Source organism: Phacochoerus africanus, chromosome 1 (genome assembly GCF_016906955.1).
Source record: "Phacochoerus africanus isolate WHEZ1 chromosome 1, ROS_Pafr_v1, whole genome shotgun sequence".
NCBI lineage: Eukaryota > Metazoa > Chordata > Mammalia > Artiodactyla > Suidae > Phacochoerus > Phacochoerus africanus.
The window spans coordinates 191,196,229-191,212,820 of record NC_062544.1 but is presented as its reverse complement, the minus strand read 5'-3'; the positions used below and the strand labels follow the sequence as shown (position 1 = coordinate 191,212,820).

The 16,592-nt window shown below is 40.7% G+C and overlaps 1 protein-coding gene across 4 annotated transcripts in view; it reads right to left on the bottom strand.

Annotated features, from left to right (window-relative positions):
• The window catches only part of FNDC3B (fibronectin type III domain containing 3B), a 345,183-nt gene that overhangs the window by 73,465 nt on the left and 255,126 nt on the right, over nucleotides 1–16,592 (bottom strand). For all 4 annotated transcript variants that reach the window (XM_047786565.1, XM_047786588.1, XM_047786572.1 and 1 more), the window contains 2 exons: nucleotides 8,839–8,977; nucleotides 5,373–5,426 (listed from right to left, as the gene is read on the bottom strand). In XM_047786565.1, coding sequence (XP_047642521.1) covers nucleotides 5,373–5,426; nucleotides 8,839–8,977 — 193 coding nt within the window. The remainder of the gene's footprint in view (nucleotides 1–5,372; nucleotides 5,427–8,838; nucleotides 8,978–16,592) is intronic.

The following is a 16,592-nucleotide window of genomic DNA, read 5'->3' as shown; positions in this document are numbered from 1 at the left end:
GGCCAGGGTCCCTACAAGAGAGAGCTCCTTTGAACTCAGCTCTGCCTTTGGCACCTATGGACGTCTCTGAGTCATCAAATCCTTCCTTGCCTAGCTGTCTTCCATAGGAACTACCATGGAGGAAGCCATTTCCCTGGCTCTCAGAAACCACCCTTTGATGTGGCAGCAAATATCTGTGATGTGGCAAAACACTCATACTCTGCCAGGGTCACTGATTTGGCCCTTATGTAAAAGATGGTCTCTGATGGACAAAGGACAACCCCACTCTCTCATCTCCAAGAAGGCATTCCCCAAGAATGAGTCAAAGCGCTTGGGGGCCTGAGCAAATGATACCTTTTCCTGACTTTCGGTCAGGTTTTGGTGATGAGCTGGGAAATAGGCACTGGCCTTCCCAGTTTCCTCCACTCCAGCAACATGCCATGCCACCTTGGGCAGCGAGGCTCCTTTGGGACAGAGCATCTACACCTGCAGGGAGGCTCTCCTCCTCCATCCTGCAGGACTGGACATTGCCGGTCCTCCAAGAAGTGCTGTTGACTAGCCAGAGAAGCCATGTGCAGATTCACTTGTGCTAAGAAGCCTTCTGAAAGATGATCAATACTAACTAGTAAACACCTAGGTTAAATGGAAACCTGATTAATAAACCAGGTACCAAGCATCTCCTAGGGGCTAGCTCAGCTCCTAAGTGAGCGAGGTTGGCTGCTCCTGAACTTGACATCCACAGGGTGCAGTCTGGGGCCTGCCACCTGCTCTAGGTTTCTGCTGAGCCTTGCCTGGCTAATGGCTGCCCTGGGGATTATGGGTTCTACCTGCTGCTGGCCTTTTCTATTTCAAAGTATATTTCCCTTGATTTCTGCAGTATTTATTTCATTCTCAGTCTACTGTGTTTTACAGCTGTGCTGGCTCATTAGTCACCAGGAAAGCCAGATGTGAAATTCCTTTTCAGGATAGCTGAGTCACATGTGAGGACAATTCTTGGGAACTCCACTAGTCACATTCCCACAAAGCTATTTTTCTAGTTCTTTCATATATTCCCAACATGTCATGTCTGGGAGCTAAGCTAATGGTAAATTAGTATCTATATATAGCACTGACATCAGTTTTTGTTTAGTTCAAACCAGAGCCATTAACTTCAGGGCTCCTGTTTCAGTTCCCGACAGAAAAATGTCATACTCCTTTCATACGACCCCTCCATAATTGTTTTTTCCTACCCCAGATCTTAACATTAATGTGCTAAACATGAAATAATCAACATACATAATCTGTTACTGCCCAAGTTATCTCATTCAATCTTAATGTACCTATGAGATAACAGATGTCACTATTCAAGTGGAGGAGCTGAGGCTTAGGGATAAAACTATTCGTTTGACTAGTAAGAGACAATGCAGAGACTATTAATCCAGGTCTCCCTATGTGAACGCCATGTCACTGAACATATCAACATAAATCCATGCCACACATTCGCAGAGCTCTTAAGAGAACCGTGCTTGCTCTGAGGAACTAGCTGCAATTGCACCAGTTAGCACAACAGCTAAGAGTTGAACTCTCAGCAAGCTGAATTTCCATAAATACTTCCTTTACAGAACTTATGTCTTTGAAATAGAAAAAAAAGTTCTTATCTGACTATGAAGTTTGCCCACTTATTCAAGTTTTCAAGGAAACGGCCAGGTCACCATTCCTTAAAACACACTGGACAGGCATTTATGTGTAAATAAGTCCAAAGGTTCCTAATACTTTTTCACAAGATCCCATCCATACTCTAGAGGCCTCCATACCCTCAATCCTCTCACCTTTACTAGATACCTCTGTGTCATAAAGCAGAGAAACAGCAGAAGGGGCAAATTTAGTGGGAGGGTGCTCAAGGAGGGGAAAGGGCAGGTCAGAGGGACCAGCTTGGTGGTGGCCTGGAGGGTGGTGAGCTGGGAGCATCTCCTCCGCCTTCCAGACCCCACCCCACCCCAAACCTCTTCATTGCGAGAAAGAAGCTCCATTCTGAAAATTGAGCTTCTAAGTACTGCTTTGCTGTTAAAAAGTTAAGAAACATTTCTCTTAGTCATAATTCAAGATTAAAGTAAAACTCATGGTTTTTTTTTTAAGTCACCACTATGCGTCATACTTAAATCTAGCCGAAGAAAGAAACCCTCATGGGGCTTTGGACCTGCTTCCTACCAGGTTTCAGAATGACTAGGACTTGTAAATTAAGATGTAAACATGAGGTGGGGTACAGTGCGATGAGAAAGAAATTAAAACGTGATTAATGACTCATCCAATAGTTATGCAGAAAACTGCCTTGAAAGTGGCCTGCTCTTCTGATATGGAGTCTCCCAGAGGAGGACGCAGTTGCAAAAGATCCACAAAAATGCAGGGCCAGTTCTCAGGCCCCAAGGCTCTAAACATTACAGCCCACCAGGGTCGCCACAAGGTGACGTGGCCAGGAAAGGTCACACCTTTCCAAGTTATGAAAACTGATCTGTTTCAGGGGAAAACTGAAACTGATGGCCAGAGCTGAAAAGCCAGTGACACCTGCATGTTCCATTTTTAGTTTGCTCATTACCACCTTACAGTCACAATTTCCTTGATTGAAATACTAAAGGATTGTCTATGCACAATTATTAAAGGAGAAAAGTAGGCATCCGACCCTCTTGCAGAACTATTAGTGAGGAATTTCCAAGTGAATTCTGTGAATGGTGATATGGCCTTAGGGACAATGGATTCAGGACAGCTGACGTATCAGCTCCCCCTGTACTTCACATTTCTGTTTTTGGTTCCCCATTAGGGCCACACCTGCCTTCAGAGGCCAGCAGGTGGTAAGCAATTGATGAAGGCAGCTTTTCCCAAGGTCAACTTAGCACAGCATGCCCAGTCTTAGCAGAAACAAAGGCCGGATACTCATTGGCCTCTGGGCTGCTGCTCTCTCATTCTTGAAGGTCTTTCTAGAGACTTGTCAGCAGGACTTGATGCCCTGTGCTCTTATGTTCCTAACACCTTCAGAATTTTACAGTAATTATTTCATTGGAATGGTGATTAAAAATTGAGCAAAAGGATAAAGTATTCTAGGAACTCCAACCAGTGCTGATATAATAAAAATGTGGGGACAGCCAGACATTCATGGTGGGATGTGGATGGGGTCACTTCACCCCAAGCTGTGGTTCTCAGACCAGGTGCCACAGCAAAGGGTGGGGTATGACTCCTGAAGCTAAACTTGCTTCGAGACTGAGGGATATCTGCTTCCCTCTCAGGCGGGGATCTGCTCCTTTCTGTAACTGGCTACCTTTCTGCCCTTTGAGCTCATTTCTACAACCCCCTGGGTGCCAGAGAGGCCATGGGTGTGTGGCTGGGGGAGGAGAGCTCTGGCTCTGGAGAGGGCTGGGGGTGGGGGAAGTGACCCCAGCAAACCCTCTCCCATCCTGCTGGCCCTATATTCCACTAGGGTGTAGTCTGGAAAGAGACCTGGTACCAGGGGCACCAGGCTTAGAAATGACCAGCAGAAGGTTTGGAGGGAGAGCTGGAGCCTCGTGTGCCCACACTGCCTGCAAGTCAGATGTTGCTCTTCTCTATTTGTACATTTCCTTAAAGAATATTGCACTGCAGAACACACAAGGATTCTTGTGTTGGCACAAGGCCTAGAGTAGGTGAGAGTCAATTAGCCAGATATCTCCAGGAAAGCTCACCAGGGCTGACCAGCATGGATCACAAGGATGGAGGGACTATAAAGAGAACAGGGGAAGACAAGAATTAGGATGGAAGTGAGGATGACATGGAAGGAGAGCAAAAAGGGGAAGGGCAGGAGAAGGCCCCAAATAAACAACTTCACATTTTGTGGTAGCTAGTCCACAGTGGGTCCTGTTGATTATAAACAGTCATCCGACAGAGCTCCTCCATTTCATCTGAGGCTGTAGAATGTTTCAATTCAAATTCAAAGGGATGGTGGCCAACAACTGAGTCATCATTACCATTTCCTGCAGCACCTGGGTTTTCCTTGGAAGTCTCCCATTCAAGCACTCCACTTCTCTGACCTTAGTTAACTTCTGAGGCCATGGTTCAAGGCAGAGAAGCAGCACAGGACACACATACACACACATGCACAGCTCTGAAAAGAAATGTGAAAGAAAGCAAGCCTCCTCCTTACTTGTAAACTCTATCTCGGTATAAAACCTCAACCACAAGGGCCATAGAGGGTGGTTTCACTTTCCAATCATGCCACCTTAAAATGAAATCCACCTAATCTGTAAAACATACCGGTTAAGTCTGAGATTTCACCAATCTGTACATAAGAACTATTCACAAGTGTCCTAAGAACAATAGATCATTGTGTTTGGTAACTGGAACTCTAGCTGTTCAGATGCAACCCAGATGGGAAAACATGCCTCTACAAAAAGTGATGAAGAATGCCCTTTTCACATCAAAATTTCATCATGAGAATTTTATCCACTTTCCTTTTACATTTGGTTAAAATATTTTTTTTCCACACTTGTCAAGTGACTTTTTGCCTCAGGATGTGTGTGTTTTAAATCTTTCGATGGCCCTAGATTTAAGTCACAAAGACTAGTTAACTCGCATTATGCCCCAAATTCCACATTTCCTATTTTTAAAATTCTTAGTCTGATTGCTCAATCATAGAAAGAGAATAAAACAAAGGCAAATGAATGAACAGAATGAAGATCTACAAGAACAGTATTACTGCTTTTTAGAAAGAGAAGATTTCCGCATCCAGGGTTTCCTGCCGCAGATTCTGTGTAGAGTGTTAGCGAGGCCAGAAAAGGGGCACAATTCAGCACAGAGTGGCCTCAAGTATGAGAAGACTTCACCATGGATACCATTCGAGGCCTGTGGTGACAGGAACAGCAAAGGGGCCGCCTGTACTAGGATGGTCTGGTTGGTATGGCAATTGCACATGGATAGGAGAGACCTCTGGTGCTGCTCCATGCTCTCACAGAGAGTATTCAGCAGTGCGACAGCAGACTTTACACACAGCACTCCAAAAGAAACAAGTAGGCTTCCCAAGCTACAGCATGGTTTACCTTATCAAAACCATCCAAGCAGGTTGGCCCTGGGCAGCCAAGATAACAAAGCAGTCAATGCTTAATACTCATCAGTGCCTGGCCAGATACTAGCGCCTTCAAAATAGATAAGACCTTGTCTTTTCTTTCAGTAGCATTTCTTGCAAATAAGCCAAGTAAATATATTTGAATGCGCAATTCATTATACTACTTCAGTCCTTCTTCATTTCCCACAGTCAACAACTATTGGTTTAAATTTTTCTCTACTTATGTTCTTGTGTTTAGTATATCTTAAAAAAAGAATAAAATGGCATTTTTTCAGCAATTTCATTTTTGAAAAGTGTTTTAAATGGATGAACACGAAAATATGATTACCTCATCCCATTCTAAAAGGTAGTTGGTGATTTTTGAACCGTTGTCAATTGGTGCCTAGAAAAAAAAGAGAGAGAATTAGAGAAAGCTGTTCATAGACAACAGTTATGACCATCCACATAGTTCAGATATAATGTCCTTGCTAGTCTTGTGCTCTCCCCACAGGCTGGTAACCCTGGGTACCTTCTGCATCTCCCTGGTCAAGTATCACAAACCAATTTTGATATAAATCAACTAGTAGAGAGTGATGCAACTATTAATAAATAAATCCCACCCCATAAAGTGCCAAGCCTATCTTCTCCACCACCTCTACCTTTACACCCACGTGGTGACCTAGATCCTCTTGGTATAAAACTTTTAAGTTCAAGAGTGGAGGAAGGAAAACAGCAGAGAAACTGAGGCACTGCTTGTGGTCCAACAGGGTTAAGCTGACCCAGCTAGGTTCAAGAGTCCGGAGGGTGCATATTTTTTGTAACTTCCCCCATACAGCTTTTCTTCTTTTCCTTCTTTTTTTTTTTTTTGTAAAGAACTTAAGATTAGAAAACCTGTGGCATTAAGATTGCCCTTTATTTCTTTTCTCTTTCTATTTCTCTTTTGATTATTTGTTTGTACCTGTAGCATGCGGAAGTTCCTAGGCTCAGATCTGAGTGATCTGAGCCACAGCAGTGACAATGCTGGATCCTTAACTCACTGAGCCATCACGGAACTCCAAGAGTGCTCTTTTTAAAAAAAAGTGAGGAGAAAAATGGGATCTCCTGGCGAGATTACCAGGGGCAATTAGCCCTCAGTATTTTAGCAAAAAAAGAAGGGTCATGATTTGCTTTCATCCTAAAAGCATACTGAGTCTGCTTCACTGAGAAAACAGACTTTGGACAATAGAAAAAGGGTGAAGAACTATGGAGGAAAGAATGCTTGTAGGGTTAGACCTGCCAGAAGGGGGTACTACAGTGGGGTTCCTCACAGCACTAAAGTGGTAAGACCATGTTTCCCAAGTGAAAAATACTTGGGCCTGGCTCCTCCCAGGAATGAGCTGGAGCCCCACAGATGGTTGTGACCTGCCCCCAAATGTAGCCACCAGGTCACCAGAGCTACACTGAAGCCCAGATATGCTGTTTGTCAGATGTGGTCTGATGTTGGTTGCTTAATATCAATGCTTAGTTTCTTATTGTAAGAATGGATGGATGTGATAAGGAATTGGAAGAATATATGTAAATCACTTGCTAAACCCCCAGGTCTTATAAGAAGTATATGGTACATAGCAGCTGTAGCTTTATTATTGTTAATAATAAAACATCATCGGGGCACAGTAAATATTAGTTAATTAATAAAGACACTCTTCCCCCTATCTTTCCTTCCTTCTACTGAGTCATACAATCTTGGAGTCCCAAAACCCCAATTTTGGGTGAGTGCTATGTGTTTGGGGCTCAATTTGGGAGACCACATAGAGATATAATTAAAGTACTAAATGACGCATTAAGTCAAAGTTTTAGCTGAGAACCCATTTCTAAGGTAAGAAGTGCCCTGAATTCCTCTGTGATGTTGCCCCACCACCACGTCCCTGATTTCTTGAGGGTGTGACACAGACTCTGGAGTCCGTGTTGCCCTCTCTCCTGGTACTAACAAAGTGATCTTTGAGGACCCTGAGCTCTCTCAGTGTCCTGGTGGCTTCATGGACAGGTGGGCAGCCAGAGCAAGGTCCCCCTGTCTTTATGCCCTCAGCTGGAGCACCGTGATCAGGAAATCTAAGGACATGAAAACTGAACTAAATTTGGAATGTAACTAAATGGAGCAATAGTATTGTTTTTGGTTTACAATTAAATAAAGGGCAAAAGAAAATATAAAACATTTTCTAGTAAGAAATCTTTCTTGAAGTTGCTGGTCTGCCTGAGATGTGAATTTCAACCAAGTTTTAAGCAGAGTATGGTATGTATCAGTGATTCCCAACTTTAGGTTTATAAGACCCCAGGGTCCCTCTGTAATCTTAAAAAAGATTTCTTATATTTTCTGAACAAAATGAATTTTAATTCTTTCCTTAAGGCATATTTACATATGTATATGTGTAAATATAAAACACATTTTTTAAAATGGATATATATGCTCCAGGGACTTAAACAATGACTATCAGTTGGGTGTTAAAACTCTGAAAAGGTGGGGAATCACTGACCTGGATTATCCCTGGAAGCCAAGAAAGAAAATAAAGTAGTTCAGATGCTAAGCCAGTTTAAACTCTGCCTTTGTCTAAATATACATTCAATGTTGGCCATTGGCTACTAGAGGGGTCTAGAGAAGCCCATGCTTTGTTGCTAACCATCACTCTCAACTGATTTTATCAACTCCAAATATAAATGTGACCCTCTGATCTAAGAATAAAAGGACAAAATATTTCTTCACAATTAACGACTCTCCCTAACCATCTTATTTATTTTGCACATGAGTATTCTCCCCAAGTACCATAAATCCTTACAACCTCCACAAATTTTACATTTTGAAGTATAAATATATTCAAATAATTACTATGCAAATTGATAATATAATCTACTATCATCTCAAAAATACACAATTATGACTGATAAGCAAATGATGATATCCTTTAAAGACCTCTCTTTGGCAACAGTTATTTTGTAGCCAAAAAGTTGCATTTCATGAAACTACCTAATTTAGATGTTAAAAAATAATTAGGGAGTTCCCCGTGTGGCTCAGCAGGTTATAAACCCAACCAGAATCCATGAGGACACAGGTTCAATCCCTGGCCTTGCTCAGTGGGTTAAGTACCGTGTTGCCATGAGCTGTGGTGTAGGTCAAAGACATGGCTTAGATCCTGCATTGCTCTAGCTGTGGCATAGGCCAGCAGCTATAGCTCTGATTCGACCCCTAGCCTGGGAACTTCCACATGGTGCAGGTGTGGCCCTGAATGGCAAAAAAATTTTTTTAATTAAAAAAATAATAATAATTAGTAGTCCTAACTGATTGAAGGCTTAATTAATAAAAATTGATGAAATCTTAATGTAGTTTAGAACACTAAACACTCTAGGCAGTTTTAAATATTAAACATTTCAGGGTCACCACTGACAGTAGCCAACAGAGACACAGACATACTTTATCTAAATCTTTCTTCACAAAAACTATTTTCTCAAGTCCGTAAATGTCTGTTGAAATGTATCAAACTATTAGAAAATGATGAAATTAAGGTACCTTAAATATTTTTATCACTTACATAGTATTGCTCATACCCTAAGATATTTACCGAATTCCCCTATGAAGAAAGCTAAAACTTGATTTTTGCAGTTCCCTCTCCCACCCTTCTGCCAAATTTTTATAGAGATGGCAACTTCTGATATCATCATAATTTGTTTCACGTAGACATTATGTAGAAAAGCAAACACCGTCAGCAAACCGGAATCATGCTACATAACCGTTTCAAATGGCTTCAGACTTCAGACTATTCCCAATGTTCTGCACTACTACCCACCTTCCACTGCAAGGTTAGTGAACTTTTGCTCCTGTGTGCCAGCTTTGGTGGGAAGGGACACTCGGGTGCACAGCTGTGGGTGGTGAAGCTAACCGGCTCAGAGCAGGATCCCTTTACGGAATTGTACATTGCGTACACCCTGAAAACAGAGACAAATACAGTCAGTGGCAGTGGCCCATTACAGAAGACCAAGGTTTTTTATCTCAGCTTTGCCCTACGGCTTTCCAGAGAGGAACAGACTTTCTTATGTAGTACATACCGTGACCTTATTCTTATCTACTGGTCTTGTCCTGACCTAACTATGGTCAGCACTTCCAGGGAAAATCATCCCAGCATACTGTGTACCTCAATGCAGTCAGTCCCTTCTCCTGCTGTCAGACCCACTCAGCCCCATTTAAGATGGGCAGAATCTACCGGTTGGAAAAGAACATGGTAAATAAGGAAATATCCTTAACCCCTAAATGGTCTCCAAATACACATTCTAATATCCATCAAGCAACTCTCTGGTTGACTTTCTCTGGAAAAAAAAGGCTAAAAATACACAATTGAGGGTTGAGTGAAAGGAGACATGAAGCAATGGTGAGGATCCACAAATTGGAGAAGAAGGTAGAAGTATGAATATAACAAAGTAGATATTATCTTTGAACTGTTTATAACACTGCAGATGTTTAGTTAGAAATATGGACATTTCACCCACAGAAACATGCCTGCTACTGCCAAATGAATCTCTAATTCAATAAAAACATTGTTCAGGTACAGTTTATCCATGTGAACATCTAATTCTTACACCTGGAACAAAGAATAAAGATGCGCATTCTGCACATTAAACTGCCTGGCCCAAAACTGAACATATGGACCTGATTTCTCCAGAGAAGCTGTGAGGAAAAAGCATATAACATGCCTTTATATAACTATACTTTTTTCAAATAGCATAAAATAAGATTATGCTGATTTTTATCATCTTCCTTTCTACTTTTCCATTTTTAAAATATTGGGCATTTAAAAAATAATTTGAAAATATACTCTTTTAAAAAGATAACAAAGCTTTGCTGCCTAAAAAAGATGCAAGAATTAAGCTATTCAGAGTTGGTAAATACATCAAGCCCTTAATTCTTACCAGCCTTTTATGAGGTACCATTCAAGACAGAAGAACACTTAGACTAGAGAGGTGAAGTAAATTTTCCAAAGCTACCAAACTAGAAAGCTGGATCAACTGGACTCAGAAATTTAACTGCTATACTATATCCCCTACTGTCCTTACTCATCCTACAATTATGTTCCTCTAAACACCCACAATCCATTTCCCTTCACTCTGCCTAAGGAATAAACAACAGCTAAAGATAACACTATGGAAAATAGGACCTAACTAGGTGCATGATTTTTAAAGTCCTTAACTCCTTAAAAGTCCATCACAAAAATTTACAGAGGCCATGCAAGTCAAAAATACTAACAGAGAAGACTCCTTCCCATTTTAGAAGGTATAATACATATTTACTGGATATTTGACTTGTTTCCACAAGGGACATGTGATCCAAACAAAAGATGCTTATCGTTAGGATGCTCTTCGCCCAATCTGATGAAAGAAATGCTCTTTTTTTCTTTCACTATAGTAGGCGCATGTTGATAGAAAACTGAATGGTAGACTTGGCAAGACCATTTCTATGCATCAGGACAGGCTCACTGGGAGTAAGTTACTTAAAATGAATCACAGAATGTTCCAGACATGGGCAAGGTCCCAGCCTGAAGTCTATTAGATCAGTTGAATTCAAGTGATGGCTCATGGATTGCATTTAGCCCCAAATATGTGTGGGGGTGGAAGGAGGGTGTGGGGTAGGAATACAATGCTTTGAAATATTACAGTCACCAATGAATGAAAGGACATAGGCAACGATCATCAAAAAAGAGAGATAAGCAGACATACACCCCTAACTAGAAATCATGCCACTACCCCTGCAAGAAAAAATGAACCTGTGTCTGATTAAGCCTCTTCACCACTTTATAGGAAGCATAGAGAGAACATTATGAAGCAACACCACAGGGATGTAGTCAGCTTAATTCTACAATGTGGAAAATTCTATAAGACAAAAAAATTTATTCCGACAAAAAAAACTGCAAGAAGAGGGGGAAAAAAAGGGATGGAGGGAAAACCTATAGCTTAAAAGAAATTTAAGAGATATCAGCCAAACACAATATTTAGCCTATGTTTGAATTCCAATTACAACAAACTGAAGAAACAAAACCTTCATTTTTAGGACAGTTGAGGAAAAGGGAAGTCTCTGGATTTTGAAGACACTAAGGAATTTATCATTTTTGTTTATTTTGGATGGGCATGGGGTATGTGATGACGCTAAGTATTGTGGGTCACAGGTGAAATAACATGATGGCTGGACTTTACTTCAAAATAACTATTGGGGGAGGGGGTAGGTGAGGGACCAAGGAAATAAAAAGTTGAGTGGTGGATATATGAGAGTTCATTAAATTACTGTTTACTTTTGACTGTAACTGAAATCTTTGGAAATACCAAGTTAAAAAAATTAAGCCAATGCTGAAAAAATTGATGCCTCTCATTAAAAAAAAAAAAAAATGAATCTCTGGCTTCTCCTAAAAACCAGAAGTTCCAGTAACACTCAGCTGCAGACTTGCATGATAGGAATGAGATGCAGCTGGGAGCAGCTCCCACATCAGATGGGGCAGTGGTGTCCAGTTCAAAGTCCCCATCACTCCCTACCGGCCTTGAGATGGCTTTTAAGCTGCCGTTAACTCAACTCTCTTTACCCACTTACATTACCAGTAGGTATCTCACCTTGCAGTCACTAGGCATTTGCTTATGAATTCAGACTACATTCAGGTAGACCAGTCCTAAACAGTCATAATAACAGCACCAAAAATCCATGAGGGTAACAGGGCAGAGGAAAGGAGGCTGGGGAAGAGCCTTCAGAAGTACTGGCAGGCCGCAGTTAGTTATCTGGGGGGATCAGGACTCAGTCAAGTTCGTTCTTTCTTTTTAATGAGATTCTTGGCATCACAAATCCCTGTTGATTAGGCTAGAGAAACATGAATGAAGAAAGCTCCTGACAGGGAGTTCCCGTTGTGGCTCAGTGGTTAACGAATCTGACTAGGAACCATGAGGTTGAGGGTTCGATCCCTGGCCTTGCTCAGTAGATTAAGGATCTGGTGTTGCTGTGAGCTGTGGTGTAGGTTGCAGACGTGGCTCGGATCCCTCGTTTCTGTGGCTCTGGCATAGGCCAGCGGCTACAGCTCCGATTTGACCCCCAGCCTGGGAACCTCCATATGCTGCGGGAGCGGCCCAAGAAATGGCAAAAAGACCAAAAATAATGATAATAATAATAATAATAATAATAATAATAACAACAACAAAAAAAGAAAGCTCCTGACAGCCAGGTTGGGAGGATGACAGTGGGAATAAAGGAACCTGATGGCACAAGTAAAAATTCCAGGTAGTTGAAGATGGATAGTTGTATGGGCCAGCAGGAGTCTTTAAACTCAAAGAACATTATAGTCTGTTTAATTTAGGAGTCAATGCTTTGCACTTGTAAAAGTCTGTCTGAAAAGGAAACGAGATCTACTTTATATGGCAATATAAATGTTCTGCACACAGTACCTAAAACTTGACATGTAAACACGATTACATCTGTCAATTAAACTTGTTCGGTAAATAGACTGCAACTAATTGTAATAACAACCACCTCCTTTTTTTTTCCCCCTGCACCCACAGCATGTGGAAGGTTCTGGGCCAGGGATTGAACCTGCACCACAGTAGCGACCCAAACTGCTGCAGTGACAACACCGGATCCTTAACCTGCTGCACCACAAGAGAACTCCAATTTTTATCAGTTAAGTTCTACGAAAAAAGTTTCTGGAAATGACAGTACATTTTCAAGAATGTTGAGATATTGTTTCTCACATGATGGTGATGTGTTATCTCTAAACATCATCATGTGATAAGAGGATCTGTGGAATAGAAGCAGTTCTCTAGGTTAAATATGTCAACAAACAATTCAGTTCCTTTAACATTTATCCCAGCAAAGAAGGCATTTTTCTAAATAGTATAATTAATCTTGTGTTGGGTTTTCACATGTGTTTCAGTTTAAATACTAAATGCTTATGAAACAGGTGCTCCAAGAATTTAAGAAATTTGCCTCCAACTTCCTCCAGCACATCTGTAATGTACTAGGAGCCACAATTTTTAGTCAATAACACCTATTTCATAACTCTGCACTGAGCTGGTCAACCCATATTTTTGGAAATGCTTCATCACATCATTTTTCCGGGAAATGTTATTACATGATATCATCTCTGGGCAACTTCTTTGCCAAATTGTTTATGCCAATTACTGGAAAATGACTTTGAATTTTGTCATGAATTTGCTATCTAGTCCATCATGCAAGTTCCTGATTATCCTATCATTGATAAAAATATAAATTCTTGACTCCCACAGTAAAATGATTATCTCAATGTCAGCATTAATTACAATACTACCAATTAAGAGTATGCTTTTCTTAGTATATGTATAAATGAATATGTTAAATGCTTGTGATTGTAAAGTTAAATACTTATGCCTAAGTATTATAAAATGGAATGTTACGTGTGTGTATGTATGTAATGGATTTTTCTCATTCTCTCTTCCTCAACACATATCCCCCCCACTCCAGGAGATTTTGCATTGGTGACTTTACACAGTACAGAACACAATGCCCTATATGGAAGCACTAAATAAATACACTTTGACAATTATAAATTGATTCCTTTTAAATATTTAACCAACATTAAACCAAAAAAAGCAATTTGTGTAAGAACCAGTTACAGTAATATAAAAAGACTTTAAAAAAAATCTTTAAAATCTGAAATGTCTCTGGAAACAATTTTCAATGTGGAATGTGGCCTAAAGAGCACGGCAAGTGCCAATCTAAACAGCCACAGATGCATGACCTATAGCACCGTCTCAAGGATGCCACTGGTCTCTTAATAAATTATTCCCAGTAACAGTGAGGTGACGGCAAGCAGAAGTCAAGAGCTATTCTTGCCTAGGAACTGATGCCAAGCACAAGACAGTTCAATGACAGAACGCCATGACTAAGAGACTGCTACTTTAAAAAATGGTTGTGCATCTGGTTGGTGAACTCAGACAATACTCACTAACATGAGAGGAAAAAGTCAAAAATGAGAAAAAGCATTCTATAAGCTATTATTGAGCAATCAATGTAAAGGGGATGGAATCAGAGTAGTGAAATCTAAAGCAACAAAGGAGCCCTAGGTGAGATGTCAATCCCTGATGCGAGAAAGAAACCTTTCACTCTATTGAAGAGTGACTGAAAAGAGAGTTCTGCAGGCCTTTGTCAAAATCTGCACTGTTAAGAACTGGAAGGAGGAGTTCCCTGGTGGCTGAGTGGGTTAAGGATCCATTGTTGTCAATGCTGTGGCTCAGAGCACTGTGTGGTGACAGTTGGATCCCTAGCCTGGAAACTTTTGCATGTTGTGGATGCAGCCCCCAAAAGACAAAATAATAATAGTAATAATAATAATAATATTCATCATTGGCTCTCTAGACTTCCTCCAAGGCAACACTTCCTAATTCAATAATGCAGAAATAAATAAAAATGGCAATGAATATAATTGCTCATTTTGTAGCTATATGGTAATGGAATTCTTCTGTAGCTTCTGTTATGGAAACTCAATGAGGAAATATTTCCATATAGCCTTTTGAGGCCTTTTTTTAAAAGTGACTTTTTTTTTGGTCTTTTTGTCTTTTTTTTTTTAGAGCCACACCTGTGGCATATGGAAGTTCCCAGTCTAGGAGTCTAATTGGAGATGTTGCTGCCAGCCTACGTCAGAGCCACAGCAACAGCAGATCAGAGCCTTGTCTGTGACCTATACCACAGTTCACGGCAACGCCAGATCCTTAACCCATTGAGTAAGGCCAGGGATCAAACCCGCAACCTCATGGTTCCTAGTCAGATTCATTTCTGCTGAGCCACAACAGGAATTCCAAAAGTGGCTATTAAATTTAAAATTATATTTGAGGCTACTATGTTGATAAAAGCTCACTTTCCTGGAACTGAGCCTCTGAGACTGTTAACTCAATTGCATCATAAGATTTTGCTCCTTTTTTCAGCAATATGGTATATCTTTTTTTTTTTTTTGGTCTTTTTGTCTTTTCTGGGGCCACACTCATGGCATGTGGAGGTTCCCAGGCTAGGGTCCAACTGGAGCTGTAGCTGCTGGCCTATGCCAGAGCCACAGCAACACCAGAACTGAGCCACGTCTGCGACCTATACCACAGCTCACAGCAATGACGGATCCTTAACCCACTGAGCAAGGTCAGGGATCGAACCCTCAACCTCATGGTTCCTAGTCAGATTCGTTAACCACTGAGCCATGGCAGGAACTCCAACGATATGGTATATCTTTATCCCAATAAAATAGTGAGTGATATGGTAAAACCATATATAGCTTCAAAGAACCTGCATCACAAAGTCCTTTTTATTTTTAGAGTATGGAAAAACTGCAACAACTTTGGAAAAATAAAACAAAAACAACATTTATACATTATAACAGATTTGTCCATATACCTCATTTGGGTTTATAACAGATGTGCCCATATATCTCATTTGCTTTCATACTATCTTTCCAAGGCTAGTATCATTATTATTCTCGTTTTATGAATTAGAAAACAAAACCATTTAAGTTTACACAGCTTGCCTAATCACACTCTCAGTATGTCACTGAGCCATAAACTTCAAATTCCAAGATCTGTCCACTATGTCATCAAGCTCCCTCACCAAAGCAATTCAAGCCAGAGGAAACTAAATCTAAGTAGGAGTTGAAAGTGTTAAGAGTCTTCTCTAACTTGAAAAATGAAAAGCTGTATAAGGAAAGAGAATGAATGATCTATATGGACTATGGACTAGGCAGAGCAAAGAGACTACAATTTGGAATGTAGACATTTTTCTTAGGAAAGAATTTTTACTAGGGGAGGTTGTGAACAAAGAGAGGGAGAATTTTCCATCTCTCTGGCCAACAGAGAGCTAGACCAAATAATAGTTGGTGGTGCCTTAGGCTGTACAAGTGTAGTGTCGCATATGTGTTAAATACATCACAAGTGTGGGATCCCAGAAGCGTCAGGAGGAAGTCCACATATAAGCCCTTTAGATGGTAACCACCTCATGCTCCCATTTCTTTTGGGGAATCCATTAATTATTCCTTTTATCTGCCCAGAAGTTTAAGGTAAGACATGCATCAAACATGAAAAAGAATTTATGAGCAGGAGTTCCCACTGTGATGCAGCAGGTTAAGGATCTGCTATTGTCTCTGTGGCAGCAGGGGTTCGATCCCTGGCCTGCACAGTGAGTTAAGGATCCAGCATTGCTGCAGCTGCAGCTGCAGCTCAGATTCGATCCCTGGGCCAGGAACTTCCATATGCTATGGGTGAGACCAAAAAAAAAAAGAATTCATGAGCAAGTATTCTAAATTTATCCTTTGTAAGAGAGGGTAAAAGGAAATGAAGGAAAACAGCAGACAAGATGGCAAATAAAGGTCAGACTATGACATTTAAATTTCTTTAAAAAGATACTGTCAGGTCATGAAGGAGCAGAAAATAAAGTAAACCTTTAGTAAAGCAATGACAATGAATGTTAAAAGACAGCTAAAAAAGGAAACATATGCTAATTATACCTAATGGAGAACTTTTACAGGACTCCCTATATGGTGTTACATTTCCTGCTTTGTTGTTAAAC